This window comes from Miniopterus schreibersii (genome assembly GCF_964146895.1).
Source record: "Miniopterus schreibersii genome assembly, chromosome: 16".
Lineage (NCBI taxonomy): Eukaryota > Metazoa > Chordata > Mammalia > Chiroptera > Miniopteridae > Miniopterus > Miniopterus schreibersii.
Window position 1 is genome coordinate 11,328,860 of NC_138116.1, and position 23,418 is coordinate 11,352,277.

A 23,418-nucleotide genomic window follows, 5' to 3' on the forward strand; every position below is an offset into this window, starting at 1 on the left:
ATTTTGTTTTGTATTATGTCTGATAAGAACTCTTATCTATATTTTCCTATAGATAGTGTGTTATTTTTATCTCCTCTGATTGCTTTTTAAGGTTTTCTTGTTATTACTTAGTTCTAGCAATTTAATTATGATATGATTATGATTTTCAGAAGTTTGTTATGTTTTATTTTCTTTGTCTTGATCCTGACTAAGGTTGGTTGAGTTTCTTAGATCTATGAGCTAATGGATTGAAGTTTTTCGTCAAATCTTGAAAATATTTGACTACTCTTTATTCAAGTATCTTTTTTGCACATAACCCGCCCCACACATCTTTTCCTCTCTTTCTAGGATTCCAACCACATGTATGTTAGACTGGTTGATCTTATTTGATAAGTTACGGAGGTTAACTCCTTCCATAGCCTTCACTCTCTGTTTAAATACTTTTTATTGCCCTGTCTTCAAGTTCTTTAATATTTCCTTCTGCAGTATTTAATCTGTTGATTATCTAATGAATTTTTCTATTCAGATATATTTTTAGCTCTAGAAGTTCCATTTTGTTCTTTTTTATATTTTCTGTTTCTTCATTGTATTTAGGTTTTCCTTTTAAATCAGGGATCAGCAGACATCTTCTGTAAAAGGCCATACATTAAATACTTTAGACCTTGTAGCCCATAGAGTCTCTGTCATAGCTATTCAATTTTGCCATCATAGCCCAGTGTTACCCAGAAACAATATGTAAATGAATGCACATGGCTGTATTCTTTGAAACTTTATTTATAAAGTGATGGTGGGCCAAATTTGGCTCATGGGCTGAAGTTGCCAAGTCCCTGAACATATTTATATTCACTGTTTTTAAGTTCTTGTCTGCTAATTATATTATCTCCAACATTTCTGAGTGTGTTTCTTTTGACTAATATTTCTTCTATTTATTGCTGACATTTTCCTGCTTCACATATCTAATTATTTCTTGTTGGGTGCTGGATATGTGATGTTAAATAGTTGATTGAATGAATTTTGCTGTCTTCCTTTATAGAACATTAGTTTTTTGTTTTGCTGGGCAGTTAAATTAACCTGTGGATCAGCTTGACCTATTTAAGGCTTTAAAAAAATCCAATTATGGCCTGTCTGGTGTAGCTTTTACTCTAGGCCCTTTTCAAAGTCTTCCCTGAATGCTGAGCCTCTTCTTCTCTCAGCTGGTTGAAGCTCAAGTGCTTTCCAGCCCTATACGAACTCTAGGAATTGTTAATATCACAAATCCCTATGAGTTGTTCTTGTTCCGCTAGCTGTACTTTGCCTGGCCTCATGGACTCTCACCCTAGCATGTCGTGCAGTGTTGTATGACCAAGTCTCAAGGGGACCCCATGCACATTTATAGAGTTCTTTCTCGACATGGTTCCCTCTTCACTAGTTTCTGCCCCACAGATTTCAACTATTCAAAGAGGCAAGATCTTCTCATATCAGCAAGACCACCATGCTGTGCTTGGGCTCATCCTGTTTGGACCGTGGATTTTGCTGTAGACACAAAGTGTGTCTACAAATCAAGAGCCCGAATCATCATAGGGTTTCTTCATTTGTATCCTTTCTCTCAGCAGTCAGAGGTCCTGTACTGCCTGTGGTGCAGTGTCTGAAAAGAATTGTTCCACATATTTTGTCCAGTTTTCTAGTTGTTTGCTGTAGGAGTGAGTCTGTACCAGTTACTTCATGATCTGAGATGGAAAACCCTCAGCCACAGGCCAATACGTATCAATACCTGCAGGCTACCACGAGAGCTGGAACATTGTGTTATTTTTATGTTTTACAGTGGTTCTGCCCGGGTAGTCTTTTCTGTTTATACTCTAGCTGTTTGTCTTTATCCCATGTTTCTCCATTTTGTATGGTTAAAATGTGATTCTTTCATATTTGGTACATAATAATAGGACTTGTAGGTTTTAGAAAATACACTTAAAAGGTAGCTCCAATATGTATATAACTTTTAAAATTCTTTTAATCAAAATGATTTTAAGTTTCTATGTTTGGTGTTTTTCATGTAAATTAATATTTATTTCAGTAAAGTCACTTATATTTAGGAACCTTTAACCTGTAATGTTGAAAAGAATTTGTGAGGTTTCCGATCAGTTAATGTAGTTTAAACTAAAATGTCAAGGTACAGGCTAACTGTACTCCTGAGAATGAACAAAGGACAAGAAGCTGAGTTATTTGTGTTCATTTTGTCTGGGAACCACCACATCTGCTCTAAGGCTGAGTAATCATGACTTATTAGTGTGGTTATGGAAAGTATATATCAGTTTAGTTGTGTGAATGAACTGTCCTTTCTTTAGGGAAAAAATCCTCATCATATTGCCGAAAATTTCCCTTTTTAAAGTCACTTAAAATTAAAACTATGAATAAGTCTTCTATCTTTTTGGATAATGTGTTTAATCTGATAGGGTGCATATTTTATCTATATTTCTAGAATAGAAATGTGATTTTTTCCCCTCCTCTATATCCCAGAAATCTCATTATTTTATTTTCCAAGAAAGTTCAATTTTTGTTTATTTCTAGAGCTAAGAGGTAGACTGTTCCTGCAGTCTACAGGGGACAGTTGTGTGGCGATATCGTGGACAAACTGTTGAATTTTTTCTGTTTACTTACTGGTATCGCATTCCTCTTTCAGTTTTCAAACTTTAAATGTGAAAGTTACAATTTTTCTTTAAATTGCATCTGATGCTTAGCTGTAAGTGTACAGTGAGAAATTTTTCACTGATTATTCAGTTATTCTGAATTCCCAAACTTCAAACTTGGGGGTTTTTTGAGGATTATAAAGTAATCCTTCCCCCCCCCCCCCATTTGGTTATATTTGGAGTTTTTGGATTTGAGAACTGGATAAAACCATAAAATGAGTCTAATTCTCTTGCCTTGCAGGAGAGTAAACTGACGCCCAGAAAGTTAAATGACTTGTCCGAGGTTGTTTATTTTCTAACCCTTAATTTACTATTTTCCCAGTGATTCCTAAACCTAGCCTGTTAGAACCTAACCTATTTGAAACTCTAAAGGAGCTTGTTTATAGCATACAGGTTCCCACTTCTACCTATTGAATCAGCCTATACTTAGGAGACCCAGAAATTTATATTTTTAACAAACTCCCTAGTTGATTCTTATGCAAAAACCTTACCTTGGCATACGTTTGGGAACCCTTGTTTAAGCCTTTATTGCATTATTAACCCATTTTACTCTATATGATTAAAATATAAGTGAGGTAGTTATTTCACCAACTTTTTAAAGACAAAAAGTGATATTCTCAAATTATGACTAAAACAATAGCAGCATAGGAAGTTTTTATCAAAGGGAATATAACCTTCTTACAAATGAGAAATATAGATAAATAAAATTAGAATCAAGCCAGAAATCATATGGTTTCCAGAGGCTAGTGTTGGGGGAGGGAGATTGAGTACAAAAAAACACAAGGGAACTTTTTGCAGTAATGGAAATTATTTCTATCTTCATTCATTATTATACAGCTGAACATATTTGTCAAAATTCATGTAATATAGATCTAAAAAAGTGACCCTTACCATATGTAAATTATCAATAAATCTGATTTTTTTTTTTTTTTATAAAGCAAGCCAGGAGGAAATTCTGGGAAGGAGTTTTCAGATTACCATCTGTATCTTGGAATATTTAGTTAGATTCTTGTTCTTTAAAAGCTAAGATTTTTTTCTATAAATATATAGCGATTAACGTACTGTTAAAATAGCATGTGCATTGATGATTCCTTTTTCATTAATATTTCTAATCAGATTTCTCATATTTGTTTTATAGGGTCCACATATAGCTTCAGTTACTTTAGCTGCTTATGAATGCAATTCAGTTAATTTCCCTGAACCACCCTATCCTGATCAGATTATTTGCCCAGATGAAGAGGGCATTGAAGGATCCGTTTCTTTATGGAGCATCATCTCAAAAGTTAGGATTGAGGCCTGCATGTGGGTAAGGTGTCTGTTCTCATATTTGTCTAAAATTTAACTGTCTGTATACTTTGTTGTACCTCATTGAAGGTGAATCCAAACATATACCAAGTCAGTAGATAATTAAGTCATGAAGTCATTGGCTGCCTACTTCCAAGTAAAACAAACCCTTTAGAGCTTTTTCTGTTCATTAATGACATTCAGAAGGAAGGTATGAAGCCATAGGGACCATGAAGTCCTTGATGCCAGGTCACAACAGCAGGGAAAAGGAGCACGGATGATGCCGCTTTGCTACTTTGTAAGAGTTTGCCAAAGTTTCTATGTTTGATAAACACACAGCAGGTGCTTATATATCAGTCTCAGATTGTAAATGTTATGTCTCTCTCTCCTAAATTTGAATACTCAGTGTTTATTCTTAGAGGACTCATTTTATTTTCTGAATTGTTATAATACTAAAGTAAGATGAGACGTTCCTTCGTAAACCAAGCTTTACTGTAGTGGAGGCATCAGACTGTATGGTTGTATATTGTGATCTTCCTTTCAGTTGTACCGATTATTTTTTCTGTGATTTGCTTAAGTATATTTTGGGAACTTTTTGGACTACCTGTTCAATGGCAAATGTATTTTAACCCATACAAAGCCTTCTTTTTTTTTCTACATGCTTAAATTCATTCAGGTGTCTGTCATTGAGAAATAGTTCATTTGCTCAAGATTTCCTGTTACCATTTGAATTGTTCCTAATTCATCTTTTGCATTTATTAAGTTATATATTACCTGTAACTTTTTCCCCTAATAGTTTCTTATAAAATAAAAAATATGGAACAGATCACTAAAAATCTCAACTAAAATGAAGGTGAATATGAATATTGTGCCCACAGAAGAGGCAGAGTTTTCAAAGACATTTAAGTGGTATCAGTTATGTTGTGTTTTAAAAGAATTATCAGGGAAATGCCATACGTTGAACTTGCTGAATATGAAAGACAGGAAAAATTGTCGTGTTTCCTGTTACTCTTTTATAAACACTGGAAACAGATTCATTGTACTAGTTGCCTATGTTTTTAAAATTTGGCCACATTAGTCTTTTGATGAAAAATTTTTATTAAAATAACAAAATACTTGGAACATGCTAGAAAAGGACTATGTATATAGACTTCAGTTTTCTATTTTCTTTTGTTCTTTCAAAAATGATTTACCAGCTGGATTAACACCAGTGCCAATAAAGAAAAATTTCCATCTCAGCTGGCAGTGGTAACTGCCTCCTCCAAACGCCCATAGTATGCATTATCTGAAGTGCTCACTTGGCCTGGCATCATTCATACCTTAAACTAGTCAGCTTGGTTGGTGTAGTGTCTTACTTCCCCAAATAAATGTTAAATTCCTAAAAAATACAGACTGTGCATTCAATTTATTACCCCTACAGCACTCAGCACTAGACTTTGCACATAGTACAAGAATGTCAGTAAGTGCTGACTTCCCTGGCCAGTGTGGCTCAGTTGGTTGGGCGTTGTCCCGTGCACAGAGAGATTGCTGGTTCCATTCCCGGTTGGAGCACACGCCCTGGTTGCGGGCTTGGTCCCCAGTGGGGGTGTACAGGAGGCAGCTGATTGATGTTCCATTCTCACATTGATATTTCTTTCTCTCTCCCTCTCCCTTCCTCTCTCTCTCGTCAATGAAAGAAATATATTTTAAAAATTAAATAAATACTGACTGATTGGCTGAATGTTTATTTGCTCTTCATATTTCCTTTTTTGACAACTCTTGTCATGTTAAAAAATGTAGCAAATGTCAAGTTATGGTTAAATGTGTTCCCTTTGTTCTCAGCATTTATAAGGACAGGCCTTTCAATAAAAAGTGCTAAGAAAACTGAATATCCACATGCCAAAGAATGAAGGTGAACTGTTACCTTAAGCCATAAACAAAAATTAACTCAAAATGCATCATATGCATAAACTAAAGAGCTAAAACTATAAAACTCTTAGAAGAAAACAGAGAAAAACCTGCATGATGTTGAATTTCGCAGTCATTTCTTAAGTGTAACACCAAAAGGTTAGGTAACAAAAGAAAAATTGATTAATTGAACTTCACTAACATTCAAACTTTGTACATCAACAGCACTATCAAAAGAGTGAAAAGACAACCGACAGAATGGGAGAAAATGTTTATAAATCGCATATCTGATAAGAGTTTAATAACCAGGATGTTTAAGGAGCTCCTATAACTCAACAACAAAAACACAAACAGATCAATTAAAAAATAGGCAAAGAACTTGAATAGACATTTCTCCAAAGAAGATATACCAATGTCCAATAAGCCCATGGAAAGATTCTCAACATCATTAAATCACTGAAAAAATGCAAATCAAACCATAAGGAAATACCCTTTTACACACATTAGGATGGCAGTTTCTTTTTAAAGGAAAATAAGTTTTGTTGAGGATGTGGAGAAATTGGAACCCTTACAGATTGCTGGTGGGAATGTAGTGATTCAGCTGCTGTGGAAGAGTTTGGTGGTTTCTCAAAAACATAAACATAGAATTACCTTATGACCCTCCTTTAATTTTCACTCCTACGTAAATATCCAAAAGAACTGAAAACAGACTCATATAAGTACAGATATGTGTACTTCACTGTTCAGCAGCATTATTCATATTATCAGAAAGGTAGAAACAACCCAAGTGTCCCTAAACAGATAAAAGGATAAACAAAATGTAATATATATATGTAATGTGTTATTACTCAGCCATCAAAGTATTGAAGTTCTGATACATGCAATAATACGATAAACCTTATGAAAACGTTGTTGAGTGAAATAGGCCAGACATAGAAACACAAATATGGTATGATTTCACTTATGTGAACTCTCTAGAAGAGTCATGAGGTTGAGAAGCCTGAGTTGAGTGTGTTGGACTTGATCCTTACATAAACTTGATCCCATGGGTTTTTTTAGGGGAATGTCTTACTTGATAGAAAACAAATAACTTGTTTACAGTGTTTATTTAATTTGTACTTTGTAAAATTAAAATGTCTTTACAGACTCCACTATCATTATACATATATTGAGTCAGTGAAATCATTAAAATACGTAGTACTCTAATTATAAGATAAAGACCAGGGTGAACCTCAGTTTCAACTCGTTCATATAAGTCTTTGGAGCACATTAAAATGAGTTGTTTTATGTTGTTCATCAGTAGGTTACCTTTTTTTAGTTTGCATCTTTTTGATCTTCCACAATTTGGCTCTGTCACCATAGCAAGGCTTCATAAATTTTCTTTTCATTCAGAATTCCAATAATAGTTATTACGTATCCATGTGCAGGAGAGTCAGAGTGAGCAACACTTAGCAGTCTCTACCCTCCTGGAGCTTTACGTTCTAGTGAGGGGCATAATTATCATGGGGAAATTATACATGTAAATATTTAAACAAAATGTGATAGATCCTATGAAGGAGAAGTCTGTATAGCACAAAGATGTTCCCTCATCTGTGATTCAGTTAAGATCTAAGGAAAATCAGAAGTAAAGTGGGGTGGAGGGAATAGCAGTAGGGTGGGGAGAAAGCACTGTGTGGTGACTTTCAGATGGAGAGCATCACCTTTTAAGGGCATTTACATATTTCTTAACTTCATGTCTTTTGGGGAGGTTTTTTGTAGTAGAATATACATAACATAAAGTTTACCATTTTAACCATTTGTAAGTGTACAACTTTCTGACATTACGTACATTCATGATGTTGCCTGGCCATCACCAATCCCGACTTCCAGAACTGTTTTGTCATCCCAGTTAGAAACTCGGTACCCTTTCAACAGTAACTCACCATTCCCTCCTCTCTCTAGCCCTCGGGAGCCTCTATTCTACTTTCTATCTGTGCATTTTCCTATTCTAGATACCCCATGTAAGTGAACTCATAAATATCCATCTCTGTGTCTGGCTTATTTCACTTAGCATAGTGTTTTCAAGTTCCATCCATGTTATAGCATGTATCAGAAGTTCATTCTTTCAAAGGCTGTTTTACAATTAAAACTGGAAGCAAATTTTCTTTTTTATTTGTAGGACAATCTGATAATTTTACTCAAATTGGTGTAATTTTTTTAAAAATATATCTTTATTGATTTCAGAGAGAGGAAAGGAGAGGGAGAGAAAGATAGAAACATCAATGATGAGAGAGTCATTGATCGAGCCCGCAACCCGGGCATGTGCCCTGCCGGGGAATCGAACCCCAATCTCCTGGATCCTATGCCCATGCTCAACCGCTGAGCCACACCCGGCTGGGTGGTGTAATTGTTTTTTAAGCGTTGTTGTAAGAGCCCTGAATTTCTCAATGCTTTTAAGCTTACCCTCCAAACTTTTGCCTTTCACCTCTGATTCATGTTTTTAGTTGGGATATTTAAAGGAAAAATGATTTTGTTTTTAAAGATTATTAACACGCTGACAATACAAAACTACCATAATTTCTCAGTATAAAATTTATGTATAAAAATTTCTACTCTCCAGATTTTACCATTGAACTTATGATTCCTTACATAGAAAAGCAAATGCTGCTGATTTGCTTGTGAATCCACTTGACAAAACTTTTTATTTTATTGATTTTAAGGGGAGGGGAGAAACATCAATTTGTTGTTCCACTTATTTATGCATTCATTAGTTGATTCTTGTATGTGCCCTGACCAGAGATCAAACCTGCAACCTTAGGACACAATTTTTAAAAGCCAAAAATTCAGAGTTGTTCTCCTCCCAAAAATCTTTGAATAAAATGAAGACTCCAGGAAGATACTGTGTTTCTCTCTTGGTGTTGCATATTTTGTGCATATTAAAATCTCAGGACTTCAGGGCAATAAATTGGTATGTAGTAGATGGTTTTTTCAAAGAGCTTTCTGAATTACTGCTTGAATAAATACCACTTGTCTTTCTTTTGCAGTAAGGAAGCCAGTCATTTCTTCCCCTTAATTAAACCCAGGCTGACAGTTTTTAGTGTTCCACAGTTTTGTTTTGTTTTTTTGTTTTGATTGTGTGAGAATTATAAAATTGTTTTGTAAGAATCATGAAATTTTGGTACTTTAGTATCTACTTTGAGATAACTGGCTAAATAAACTACTGTGTCTGGAATATAATGTGTTTTGGGGAACCTGCCTGGATAACTGTATTTCCCTTTTATTTATTTGAATAAAAAATAGAATACTGACTTGTGATCACCATTCTTGTCTTGCCAATTTGGGAAAACATGAGCAAAATTAAAATATAGTAAATGTGGTCAGTTAAGTATAAGATATTATGTATCTCTTGATTTCATCTCAATTCATTATTACTTCCTTTTTAACTTTAAGGAAACTTGTCATGAGGTTCAATCACATGATTGGTTTCAGAACTATTGAACATTTGACTTAACAGGTTTTAAGAGAAGTTCATGTTGTAAATGTTGCAATTAACTTTTCTTCCTACTTTTTGTTATGGGGAAAAAAATTAAGTACAAAGAATTACATAATTAATTCAATGTAGTGTTACCCAACTTTAGCTGATATTAACTCCTGGCTAATATTGTTTTATGTATACCCCTCCCCACTCTGCTCTCAATTATCTTGAAGCATATCCTAGATAACATCAGATTTCATCTGTAAATAGATCAACCTTAGAACATTAAAAAATTATCACACCTAAGAGAAATTTGGGAATAGTCTCTCCAAATCAGTTAAACAGTTAGTGTTCAAATTATTTTGGTTCAATTTATTTCTTTTGTTTTTCTTTTCAAATTTATTTGTTATTGAAACTGTACTGTTTGTCAAGTATAGTTTCCCACAGCCCTATTTTTACTGATTGTATTTCAGTTGGTGTAGTTTAAGTATGTTTCTATGTCGCCTATATTTTCTGTGAGTTGATAGTTAGATTGAGAGGCTTGAAAAAAAATTCTTTTTGCAAGAATATACTTCAGTCTTGTGTATCTCTATCATTAGGTGCAGTAGTGTCTGCTTGTCTTTTTTGTGTGTGATATTAGCACCATTATTATGTAAGTTCATTATTTTATTAGGGTTATAAAATGGGGGTATTCCCGTTCTATCATTTTTTCTTTAGTTATTGACCAAATACTTTTATAAAGAGAAACTTCTCCTTAGCAGTTTGATTGCCCTGAGATGTCTTTCATTTAGGTAAAAGAGGATAAATAATTGATTTTTCTCTTTGTTACCAGTTTCTAAAATAGTAAGTTGGTCTTCTAACATCCTCCAAAGTTGACTAACTCTAACTTTTACTGTTGAGCAAAGTATGATTTATGTTTTGCTCCTGTAGCCTCCTCTGCATGTGCTCTTCTCCTTTCTCCGGTTTTAACTGACAGTAGCCTTTTCCTTACTTCACAACTCTTGTTTCACACGTGGGCAATGCAGTTTCACTTGCAGATCATGGGTCCTACACGTTGGAACGTAACACTGTGAACAAAGATTGTTTGAGTTAGATAATGTACCTTGGGGATTCTTTTCAAGGCATTTGTAGGCAGAGCCTCAGGACAGAGCAAACAGAAAGGCCTAAAGTTGCTTCTGAGAACTAGCAGATGCCTTTTTCATTCACTGTGACTCAGGGCAGACAAGGATGGCTCAGAGTTGAGGATTTTCCTGAAGGCTGTGTGCCTCTTGCACTGTTACCTATTCTGTATTTGAGCCACGTAAGTTCAAACCACGTTCCTGATTCTTTTACCTTTGTTTTCATCCTTATATCCTGAGTTGGTTGGGAAAAAACAAGAATCCACAAAGAGACTAAAACATGAGTCACTCGATGTCCTGAGGAAATACATTTTTCCTGTGGTGAAGATTTATCCATCCTAATGTTGAGTTGAAGGGGCTTCCTGACCACAATTTGTTAAAAGTTTTAACTCTGCACAAAAAATTCCTTTGGGAATAAAGCAACATCCTAAAATACCAGATTTCCTAGAAACTATTTGTCTTAATTAGTTATAATAGTGAATGCTCATTATCAAATCATTTGAATGTTTGAAAAGGGGGGAGGTGGAACTGACAAAATAATAGAGTATAAGTAGAGGCCTGGCCGGGTGGCTCGGTTGGTTGGAGCATCATCTCGTGCAGGTTTTGTTCCCCGGTCAGGGCGAGTGTGGGAGGCAACCGGTGATGTTTCCCTCTCACATTGATGTTTCTCTCTCTCTCTCCCCCCCTCCCTTCCCTTCCTTTCTCTAAAAATCAATTAAAAAACATCCTCAGGTGAGGATAAAAAAAAACACGCAAAAAATAAAGTAGAAATAGAAATGCCAGAGAACGAACATTAATTTAGTGTCTGCAATACACCAGAAATTGTCTGTGTGTATCCTCTTACCTGGCATTGCCTAGGTCAGCATTAGGGGCAGGCTTCAAGCTCACATCCTCCTGACTGTGTACTAGTATATGCTTTCTCCCTAATCCGTACATCTTAATATGCTTTTGGTGATATAGAAAAATATAGATTTGATGTGTTCAGTGCCACCGTGCTGAGAACAATCTCATGAGAGTGTTCTGGTTTCGCACACAGGGTGTTGGTACAGCAATCGGAGAGCTGCCCCCGTATTTCATGGCCAGAGCCGCTCGACTCTCAGGTGCTGAACCAGATGATGAAGAGTATCAGGAATTCGAAGAGATGCTGGAACATGCAGAGGCTGCACAAGTAAGAACAGTGGGGGGAAATAAATAGAATACTTTAATTATCCTTAAAGAGCTTAGGATTAAGGTGAAATTGTTCATAGTTACTCTGAAGAAGAAAACTGCCAGTGTAAAAACAAAATGATGCATGGCTGGGATGGAATATTCAGAAAAGATGAAATACACAAGTGATTATAATCTTGGTTTTAGAATAGGGAAATATAGAAGGCATCAACAAAAAACTCAGACTCAGCTAAAACACCTTGCCAGAAAACCAGGGTAAATTCATGTTGCCAGTGAGGTTAAGGAGCTGAAACATTCCTTGACCATTGTGTGTTTATAAGTATAGTAAGTCCTCATTTAATGTGGCCAGTAGGTCTGCGACTCTAACAAAAGGACAAGTAATGAAAGAATGTTGAGGGAAACAATGTTATTTAAGGACCTGCTGTTTTACCAAGCAGACCACTGAGTAAATAAGGGGGACAAATAGGCTGAGTCCAAAATAGTAGAACTTCCGAATTAATATTTTGAAAATACAATCAATGTAGTTTACCATGTTTAGATGAAATTATTTAGAAACTCCCAATTAAGAAAGAACAATTCAGAGAACGGCATCCTTTATCAATGAGGGGGGGAAAGGCTTTTTACATTTGAGTACAAACTGTATATCAGCCTGTATTTTAATGTTATGAAATAGGTGTTTTAGTCTTTGCAGGAAAATTCCTAAGAATATTATTAACTGAGTCTCCATTTAGTGATGACAGCAGAAATCAACATAAACATAGATAAAAGGATATAAAAGAAAGACATTTGAAAGACTGTCTATAAAATACATCTCCTTCCCTAGATTTGGTCATTAATCTATAAATTGTTTGAAAAATTGTTTTATCGTCATGTGTTTGTAGGTACATATGCCCACATAAGTGCACACACAATTTTTTGAAAAATGAGTTCATAATTTTCTTCTCAGTGGAATCTGAGACCCAAAAAAACATTACCATAGAGGGGGGGTATCATTAAAACCTATTTTAATGATAGGTAGACTTTTAAAAACAGCTTTATTAAGTGGAGATCAACCAAGAATAGTTATAGTTTTTAATTGAAAACATTTTCAGATATGGCTGTAGAATATCTAAATATAAAGCAAACGTATCACAGCTATGGACATTTGCTCTGCATGGCAAGTGTCCTTGTATCTGCTTTGCCTTATCTGTCAACAACTTACTCTGCCTCTCTCACACGTCATAATGCTTATATTAAGGCTAAACATTAGTTCTGATATCAACAACTTGTAATTATTTTTAATGCTTTTTAAATTCCAGTATCAAATTGACCCTGTGTTTACTCTGAGGTAGTATGGAAAATGTGCCCATCTTCGAATTTTATAGAAAACTGCAGATCCCAAAGTTGTTATCCTCCTAGTTTTACATGCTTAGAAGTAGAGTTAGAACCAGAACTCAGAATACCAACATCACTGGTGTATTCAAATTACTGAAACCATGTCCTTCCATAGACATATTTTTCCTGCTGTGAATAGGAAATACTCAGGAGCATACACCTAGTGAATCTTAAAGCCAGCACTCAGCCCCCAGTCCAATTTTCTGACTTCAGGATTGGTGCTCTGCTTACTGTACCAAAACATAGCGATATTTTCATCCAATAAATGCAATAAAATATAAAGAATGAATTTAAAATTTTTTCTTTCTCATATTTGATTTGATTTTTCCCTTTTTTATTGCCTTTTGTGCATTTTTACCAGTTTCTTTCAATTATATGGCTTATTACAGATTACAGATTTCAGTGTATGTGTGTATGATTATCCCTAGTTTTCCTCAAGTTTAGTAAAGGGGTTAAATTTATTTATTTTGCAGTTGGAGAGGGAAGAGGAAGTCTAGTTGGGGAGGGGACTGTTGCTAGTTTTTCACGTTAAAAAAATCTCAGAGAATACTAATGTTTTAATTCCGTATTCAAAGTAGAGTCCCTTGCTATAACTTGACAAAATAAGTTTTTTGGTTTTGTTTGTGCTTGCTAACACTGAGGACTACTACTATATCCAAACAAGATCTATTATACCTCAACTATTTTGATACACTCTTGTGATACATTTTTTGTTTTGTTTTTAAGGTTTTCACAATGCAAATTATAATAATTTAAGAGGATTTTTTGTAATTTTCTTTTTAAATCGGGTACCTTAAAAACTTTTTTATCTTAGGTTCTTTGCTTCTGTTATATTTTCCAGGTTTGCATATTTTAAATTATAAGTATTCATAATAATAAGATTGAAACATTCTGGAAGTACTATAAGTAAAAAGTGAAAACCCACACCTACTTACTCCCCAGACTAGGATAATAATCCTCTAATTCTGTATTGGGGTTTTTCCATATGTAACTTTTAAAAATAAAAACTAGGATCATACCATACATATTAGGCTCTAGTTTCCCCCCCCACATATAATAGACATTTGATACTGATTGTTAAGTTTGTGCTCTTACCATGACGTGACACGCTCATTGTAGACAACTGATAAATATATATATAAAAATAATCCCTCCATCCTTCCGTCTTTTTCTCTATAAATGTTTATAAGAGTGAGTCATATTCTGTTTATTGTTTTGTGACTTGTTTTGAATATAAAGTTATACAGTGAACATTTTTAAGTGTCATCAGATATTTCCTACATCTCTGCTTTTTATTACAGTCTGTTTAAATACAGATGAAAAAAGAAAAAAAGACCTTAACTGGTTCATTTACCAATTTTTTACATTTAGTATATTTTTTATTTTCTTATTGATTAACATTTTTAAGGCTATCCCTTTAGTCATATGCTGCCTATATTTTTTTCCATATTATTGTGTGTTTTGTTCTACCTTTTGAATAAAGAAGTTTATATCTTTTCTTTATATCAATATCTTAGACTTTTTCTTTTGGAATAATCCCTAAAATTATCTTCCTAACCTTTATAATTATGTAGTAAGTATTCAGTTGTGTTTTCTTTTAGTATTTTAATGATTTTATTATTTTACTGTTAAATCTTTAATCTATTACAATATTTTGCCTATCATATAATTAGGAATATAACTGTTTTTCAGGTAATTAGCTGTTTGTATATTCCAACACTTTTCCCAGCGATTTTAATATAGTTTTGACTTATATTTTTTATTATAAATTGTATATTATATCTTTGTAAATAGTTATTAATTGTATTTTAAAAGATATTAGGTTTTTATTTGTTTGGAAGCTATAATTTTACTGACACCTTTTTAGTTATATCTTATTGATTGTGATTTAAAAGTTCTTACAGTAATCAGTTTTCACAACAATCCAAAAGTTTACCTGACTTTGGTGTTAGAATTCCCTCATAGATACTAATCTATAAAACTCACAATTTGATAGGAGCAACAAAATATAGAGAAGTTGAGTCAACAGTGGCTAAAACAACAAATTAAGTAAAATGAACAATTATGAGTGGGTATTTGAATTTTAAGATTGCCTCAGACTTACATGAAAACTGTGTTTTTTATCCCTTTGGTAGAATAAGTTTATCAGCAGGAAGAGTGAAAAAAATACTTGGCTCTCATGCTTTACCATGTGCTCTCCAACTAGATTAAAGGGTGTGTCTGCTTTACCAGGAAGTTTTTACTAGGTAACAATCCTAAAGCGAAGTGTTTGTTTAAATTCCAGTTTTGACTAAGGGTTGGATTTTGTACTGTGGATTTGGGGGAGGGGTTAGTAACACATTTATTTGAATTCTGATTCCTTATGGTACCTAGTTTATTTTCATGAGTCTGGCATTGAGAGTAGGCAGTACTTTTCCACCAAGCTGACTTCTTTTGCTCTTGGCTGTCATGTTCCCACTAGATGTCTATGGGAGGTAGACATGAGTGAATGTAGCTTCCTGTGACCTTGAGCAATTCCAGCATCATTTGTGAAGTTAGGTCATCTGACTCCCTCCTTGCCTCCCTTATCTAGTCATTCTTTTTTTCTTTTTAATCCTCACCCAGGATATATTTTTATTGATTTTAGGGGAGAGGCAGGGGAGAGAAGCATCGATTTGAGATGCCCTCTCCTTTCCCTTCCCACTGCTGGTTCAGACCTTAATCACTAGTTCCCTGAACATTTCCAGGGACTTCCTAATATGGCTCCTCTTTACTAGTCTTTTTCCCCCCCCCCTGAAAAATACCTCTGGTCATAGAACTTTGCTGCTCAAAAATCTTCCCAACCCCTGGAAATTGTCTCTTGCTTTATCTTTCTTGTGTACTTATCACTTTTTACCTTCTTTTAAAACTATTTATGGACTTTTCTTATCTCTCCTAGGAGTCTGGAAGCTCCTTAAGGGGAGGCTGCAAAAATGTGTGCATTTTTAACAATGCCTGCCTGGTCTTGCACACACTACTCAATGAGGTAGATACTTTGAATAAACTTAAGAAATACCAAGTAAGAGAGAAAATGTAGCATTACATGAAACATGTTCACTTAATATTACTCTACTGCAAAATAAAATATTAAAGTGCAGTGAACACAGAAATCATTGAGATTTAGATCATTCAGAAATATTGAACAGTTTTGCATCTTTGAGTTTTATAGTCATCTGAGAGCAAGGGTTAAAGATAATATAGAAGGCACCATATTAAATGATTACACTTTTTAATTCACACTAAATAAAACAACATTTATAAAATTCTGTACTTTAGAAACAAATGAAGGTCCTTGTGGTAGCATGTTTATTCTGCAAGCTGCATAGCAAAACAAAAAAGGAAAATTAAAGGCATTAGGAATAAAAGAGTTTGAAAAATAAATTATTTGCTTGATGTATCCTAAAAGGATAGGCCAGCTGGTATTATTGACGTAATGGGGAATGGGATCATGGGGGTGACTGCGGGTTTTGTAGCTCACACAGTGGAGTAGGAATGTTGTACAGATTTACTTGGAAGAATATGGGTTGAATAAGTGTGCTTTCCTAAATGCCATCTGTCCAAGTGACCTAGCTGCTTGGATTCTTTTTTACAAAATGTTAGGTTGCTGACTGTGTGAAACTGTTTCTTATTATTTCTATCAATATAGGAAATTTAAGAATTAAGTCAAATAAAAAATTGAGCCCTGACCAGGGGCTCAGTTGGTTGGAGCATCATCCCATACACCAAAAGGTTGAGGGTTCAATGCCTGGTCAGGGCACATACCTAGGTTGCGAGTTTGATCCCCAGTCAGGGTACGTACAGGAGTCAACCAATCGATGTTTCTCTCTTACATCAATGTTTCTCTCTCTCTCTCTCTTTTTCTAAAAATCTATAAACATATCAAGTGAGGATAGAATAAAGAAAAGAGATTTTAAAAATTTTTAAACTTCATCTTTTCAAAAATGCAAGTTTTCCCTCCATATTTATATTGACTAGCTTGTCTTTCTCTTGAGTATAATTCATGAGTCTAGGTTAAGTATTTCCTCAAAGGCTATTTTATAGTTTCTGGGTTTCATCTTATTTTAAGGGAACATTTTTTAGCTTCTCTTTAGACTTGCAGTATTTATTTATTTACTTATTGTTAATCCTCACCCGAGGATATTTTATTTTTCCATTGATGTTTTTAGAGAGAGCAGAAGGGAGAGAGGAGGGGGGAGAGAGAGAAGGAAAGAGAGAAGGAGAGAGAAACACCGGTGTGAGAGACACATTGACTGGTTGCCTTCCACATACACCGCAGTGTGGGCTGGAATTGAACCTGCAACCCAGGTACAGGCTCTTGATCAGGAATTGAACCCAAGACCCTTTGGTGAGAGGGCTGACACTCTAACCACACAGGCCAGGGCTAGGGCTGCGATATTTAAATTAATTAAAACTTGTGCCCTGGCTGGGCGGCTTAGTTGGTTAGAGCTTTGTCCTATACCCCAGAAGGTTGCAGGTTCAATCCCCGGTCTGGGCAAGTACAGGAGGCAACCAATGGATGTTTCTCTCTCACATAGACATTTCTCTCTCTCTCCCTCCCTCCCTCTCTAAAAATCAGTAAAGACATATTCTTGGTTGAGGATTAAATAATAATAATAATTAAAACATGCCACTTGTCTAATTTTTTGAAGCTAAATTCCCCAAATTAAGTTTAAATACTAATATCTTTTAGCTTACTAGTTTGTATTAAATATATTTAGAGCTCCAAAACTTTTTAGCTTATTAGAATTTTTATTCTGTGTAGAAATTTCAAGTTATTTACGTTATTTTATTAGTGAAAAAAATTAACACCCAAAAAAGTTCATCCATTGGTAATGGTAGCTCTCATTCTTATGGCTGGTGCATTTTCTTTTTATGCATTACCCGGTGAACATCCCCCTAGTACAAGGGGATAATTAAAGGTTCTTTTGACGTCCTTTTGATGATAGAATATGTGTTTGATCATTTGAGTTTAGAGACTATGGGAAAGCATTTAATAATGATTATTTATATACTTGCTTAAGTGCTTCAGTGTTCCTTTGATGCTATTCTCTGTTGAGCACATTTTCCTATGAAGTGTTCGTAGCTGCCCACACCATGTCAGTGCCTGCTGGTTTTTCCCCTTGTGAAGTATCTGTTCCTTTACATACAGAGATTTATGAAAGAGTACACGATGTGGATGATCTGAAACCCACCGGGACACATTCTCATATAATTTAGTGCCATTTGAACACTCAGGGTGTCCGTTGTTGCTGGGACCTGTTTTTGACTCTGTTGAACCTTCTTGGGCTGTGGTTTGTCTGGCCATCACATGACTTCTCTGAAAATTCCCCCTCCCCTTCATTTCCAGTAAACTGTTTGAGTAGGAGTGAGTCAGAGTGAAACCAGCTTCCCTGTAACCACAGGGCTTGGTAGAGAATTTGTCAGCGTGGACTCTAGAGGGTTTGCATTGAGCTTTGCTATGGTTTGTGTTGCGTCAGGGGTTCCACAGAAAAGCTTCCTGCTCTCATGATCTCTTGCTTGTTTGCAAAGAGTTAAACTGATAAACTTTGCCGTAATGAACCTTAGAGACACGTTAAAGACATTTCTTTATTATTTAAAGGCCAAGGCTTATTGTAGTTTCTCTTTTCAGAATCAACCAACCACACCCAACAACATTTAGTTTTTGAAAAGGCAGGCCTTGTCTTTCAGAGCTGGCTCATGATTTTACCACAAAGCACCATCAAGATTAGGCAATTTTCAGTGGTCTCTTTTGAAGGATTCTGTTGCAGGATATTGCGACTGACTAGCGGAGTTAGCTTTGCTACATGAAAAATCACTTACTTGCACTTGGTTCACCAAGAAAAGGTAGTACCTAAAGTAGTTCTCTAGTACTCCATAAAAGAAGCCGTAGGCTTGAGTCTGCAGGAGCTGAACAGGGCTGCTGAGGACAGGACATTGTGGACATCACTCATTCGTAGGGTAGCCGGGAGTCAGAACCTACTCAGTGGCATGCAACACAGTTGTAGTCTCTAAACACACTTAGCATGATTTATGGTGGAATTCTTAGTGCCTCATTTTATTTCCTTTCTCAGGAAACTTTTACTTTATTTAAACTCTTCTCACCACCCCACTCCCAGACTTTTAATCTTTCTTCGTTTTCTGACTCTTCTCTATTCCTTTAACCCATTCTTACACTAGTATTAACTGAACAGGAAAGGGAGCTATCACTTGATGCAAGCTACTGAATGAATGGTGTCTAGGAAATTGTCTATTCATTGTGCATTCCTGAATCCGTTTGGTTTGGTTTAGTTTTTTTGTTAATGCTCACCCGAGGATATTTTTTCCACTGATTTTTAGGGGGGGGGCAGGGAAACACCAATTGGTTGCTTCCCACATGTGCCCCGACTGGGGCTGGGGTTCGAACCTGCACCCAGGTATGTGTCCTTAACCAGGAATCAAACCCTCAACCCTTCAGTGTGCGGGATGGCCCTCAAACCACTGAGCTGTACTGGCCAGGGATGAATCCATTTGTTTTTACATGTGTGTGTCTATATTTATCCATGTCATCCCAGCAGACTTTTATTTAAAAAATAAATTTGGGGGAAAATTAAAATAATAAATAAATAAATTTAATGAGTACTTTTAAATCCAACCTTCTAAAAATCATTTTTATTCTGCTTTTTTTGTAACAAAATAAATTGAGATGAAAGAACATGGTAAAAATTTTGAGCTAGTTATTTCTCACAGGAAAGAATAGAGTAATGGAGTTTTAAAATTGTTTATATTCTAGCAATGTGCACTAACTCTCAGTGATCAAATTAAAATAGAAAAAAATCATTTTGATGAAAACGTGATTCTAATTGAAATAAGATGATTTTAAAATGAAAAAAGAAAGGTTATATAGCCTGGTCTTTAACAAAGCACAGTAGTTAGTAAATGTTTGGTTTTCTTGTTAGTTTGCTTTGGCATTGGAATAGAATATAGTTTTGGTTTATGTCTGTTTTTTTCTTTTCATTTGCACACCTGCTTACAGATATGGGGGAAACATAAGCAAGGGGTAAGGATCAGGTTACCTTTGTTAAACTAATTTAAAGATTTTTTTCAGGTTTATGTTTCAAACATCTTTTGCAAAATGCCTTTAGAAAGGCCCCTTTCATTGAAACTAAGACCAACAGACTATGTATGCTGTGATTTTGCTCATGAGTTTGCAAATCAGTTAACACACTAAATACAAACCCACATTCTCTTGTAACTGCTGAGTGCTCCCAGGGGTCCTGGCCCAGGATCAGAGTTTCCTGTAAGATGCAGATGGCAGGATTACCGTTGTGCTCATTTCATATTACAAAAGGTGTTTTTGTTCCTAATTAACCGGGGTGTGTGGTTTGTCATAATAGATCTGTAGTTCTCTTGCTGAATTATTTAAGGAAATTTCTTTTGGTAGAGTGTTCTTCCCATTTTCCTGTCTTGGTCCTCACGAGGTAAAAGCCTGAGCTGTCACCCTTTTAAAGGAAAGCTGTATGTTGCGGTCTCAGGAAGTGGGCATGGTCAGTAACCCAGAGCTCCCCTCAAAAGGAGGCGTGTACTCTAGGCTCCTTGTCCCTTTCCCCGATACGGATCTGCATCAGTTTATTTATCAAAACCTGTAAAAACATGTATTTTTACTACTTCTTGGGGTAACAACTTCAGAAAATTCATAACCTATTATCTAAGCACATAGCAGTGCTTCTGTTTGTTTAAATTTGCCTCTCACTTTGTACTGTAAGATTGTTTAACACTCTGTAGATTTCAGTTGGTGGCCTTTTCAGCCTTTCTAGAGAAGGTAACTGTTTACTTTTTATATCTAACAGCCCCCCGAACACTTTGAGCACTTTAATATTTTTTCAGAAATCTATTCCTAACTCTTTTATCATTTTCCTTTCATGAAGTTATCAAAGCTGCACGTGAGCCCGGCCGGCGTGGCTCAGTGGTTGAAAATCGACCTTGGATCCAGGAGAACACCGTTCGATTCCTGGTCAGGGCACATGCCTGGGTTGCGGGCTTGATCCCGGTAGGGGGCGTGCAGGGGGCAGCCGATCAATGACTCTCTTGTTATTGATGTTTCTGTTTCTCTCTCACCCTCTCCCATTTCTCTCTCTGAAATCAATAAAGACATATTTTTAAAATAAAAAACAAAACTGCACGTGATTTTCCAGGGGCAGCTACAGTACTACACTCACGTTTTTCACATTTCTACAACTACAGTCCTATTTTGCTGATGTTTTTAATAAATTGTTTACTTCAATAAACTGTGTACTTGGGAAACTACTTCCATTTCCCTTTTCTTTGTTCATATCTTAAAACTTCTAAAACTCATCGTTTTATATTTAAGTAAGTTTTCCCTAAGTGTGTTATTTTACTCTTGTCCACATTGAAATTTACCTGCCATTTTCTTCTTACTTGCTTAAGTTTACATGATTTTTCAATTTATTGTCATACATTTGGCACTTCTGATTTGAATTGTGGATTTAGAACTTAAACTCTCCGTCCACTCCTTTTTCTAGGGATATCTGTAAATTTTTTAAGTAGAGTTGGTTCTGTCCTAGGAAATAAGTTCACTACTTACATTTCTCGTAGTAGAGAAGATCCCATTTATCTTTAGCCTTTGTGTTCAGTCTCTTAAGTTTCCTGTCCCCGACAGTTTCATAAATCCCATACTGACTCAGTGTTCATAGCTTTGGACTATTTTTGTTATCTTATGTACGTAGCAGATTGTCATACTTTTTGCTTTTTAGATTCCAGTCTGAATATGGAAATAAATGCTATTTATTACTTACTCGTAACCAAAATACAATCAGTTATAAAGTGTTAAAAATGAGATGGGATCCTCCCCACCCCCAGCATCAACTGAGATTTGGTAAATGCCCTTTCTGGTGAGACATGAGGAGATCACATGAGATAACTGGCTTCACACAGGGAAAAAAGAGAAGAAAAGATTTCATTACTGTGTATGTCATCGCTAATAAATCTTGTATACTCAGACATTTTCCCTGAGTGTCTAGAGCACTGCTGTTCTTGGGCTACGGTGTCCGATCTCATTTTCAAGTAGAGGCTAGGCAGGCACTGAGAGGCATGGATCCTGCCTGCCTGCCTGCCTGCCTGCCTGCCAAGAATTACCATTAGGTTTCTTTCCAACAGGGAGAGAGAGACAGAGGGAAAGGAAGGAGCAGATACTGGCCAATTTTAATGCTGATAACTTGAACTTTAATTCTAATTTGCCTGGACTGTAAAGCGGAAGAAAGCTCTGTATGCTTATCTGAACTTCCAAAAAATACTTCTCTATTTTTTTTATCTAAAAATGTCAACAGATACTGGTGGTCAGCCCTGAGAAAGCCTCCTAAAACCTTACTCCTTCCATATCTTCTTTCCTTCTAGGCTACCCAAGAGATACTTTATGTTTAATAGATTATTTGTGAGTTTTCAGATTAGTGGTGAGATGACCATTACAGGTATAAGTAACTAAAAAATTTCCTCTTATTTTCTGGAGACAAGAATATGTTCATTAAGAACTAGAATTTAGGAACATTTTGTAAAGTATATGATTATCTGACCATTATGCTGTATACCTGAAACTAATACAAAATAATATTGAATGTAAACTGTAATTGAAAAAAATTGGGGGGGGGGGGGGAGAACTAGCATTTGGGAGTAGTAAGCTCATCCATTTCTACCCTCTTGTGATGGAGAGTTTAGTACACCAATTGGCAGATTTGATAAACTTGCCATTCTTAATGCATTTCCTTCCTTCCCTCCTTCCTTCTTTATAGCTCTCTTCATTCCTTGATATTAAAATGTTGCTTTTCTCTTTTTGATATTAGAAACAAAACAAAACCCTTTCACCCCCTGCATTGTGAGATTGCAGTAGAACTGAGCTCATCATCATGTCTGACTCAGAATTCGGACAAGACGCTTTTTATTTCATTGGCTCTCAGACCTTTTCATCTTTTGACAGTTAGTAAGTAATACAGCCTCTACACAGTTTTGTCCCATAATCAATTTTGTCTCTTATTAATCATGAAGGTAGGCATTATCACCATCTTATAGAAAAGACGGAGAAACTGTGGCTAGAGAAGTTTGAAGACAGTGTAATTGGAGCTCTGTCATTTCGATGTGACAAGAACTCTGTGGAACGGTGTTTGTATTGTTTCTGTAAGCACGTTTCGCCCTTTTTGTATTTCGTGCTCTCCTTTGCATTGTAGGTTTCCTGAATTGTCCATCATTTCTTTCTCAACTGCACCCGCCGCTCACGTACACACACTAGATTATTTCTCTCTCAGGGGAAAAAACTGATTGGAACTCGCTTTCACTAGATTGTTAGCTTGTCTTGTTCCCTGGCCCCCTGTAGGGTTTGATCAAATGTCGCCTTTTCTGTGGGACCTTCTCTCACCATCCTATCTAAAATTGCACCGTCCCCGCCGTCCCATTCTGTAGTTTTCTCTCCTTCCACTGAAACGTGAGCTGT

The 23,418-nt window shown here is 35.7% G+C and overlaps 1 protein-coding gene across 1 annotated transcript in view; it reads left to right on the plus strand.

The window, feature by feature from the left end:
- VMP1 (vacuole membrane protein 1) overlaps positions 1 to 23,418 on the plus strand; it is an 80,243-nt gene that overhangs the window by 21,775 nt on the left and 35,050 nt on the right. Inside the window, exons 6-7 of the mRNA XM_081162737.1 lie at positions 3,778 to 3,945; positions 11,419 to 11,550. Of these exons, the coding sequence (XP_081018863.1) occupies positions 3,778 to 3,945; positions 11,419 to 11,550 (300 nt within the window). The remainder of the gene's footprint in view (positions 1 to 3,777; positions 3,946 to 11,418; positions 11,551 to 23,418) is intronic.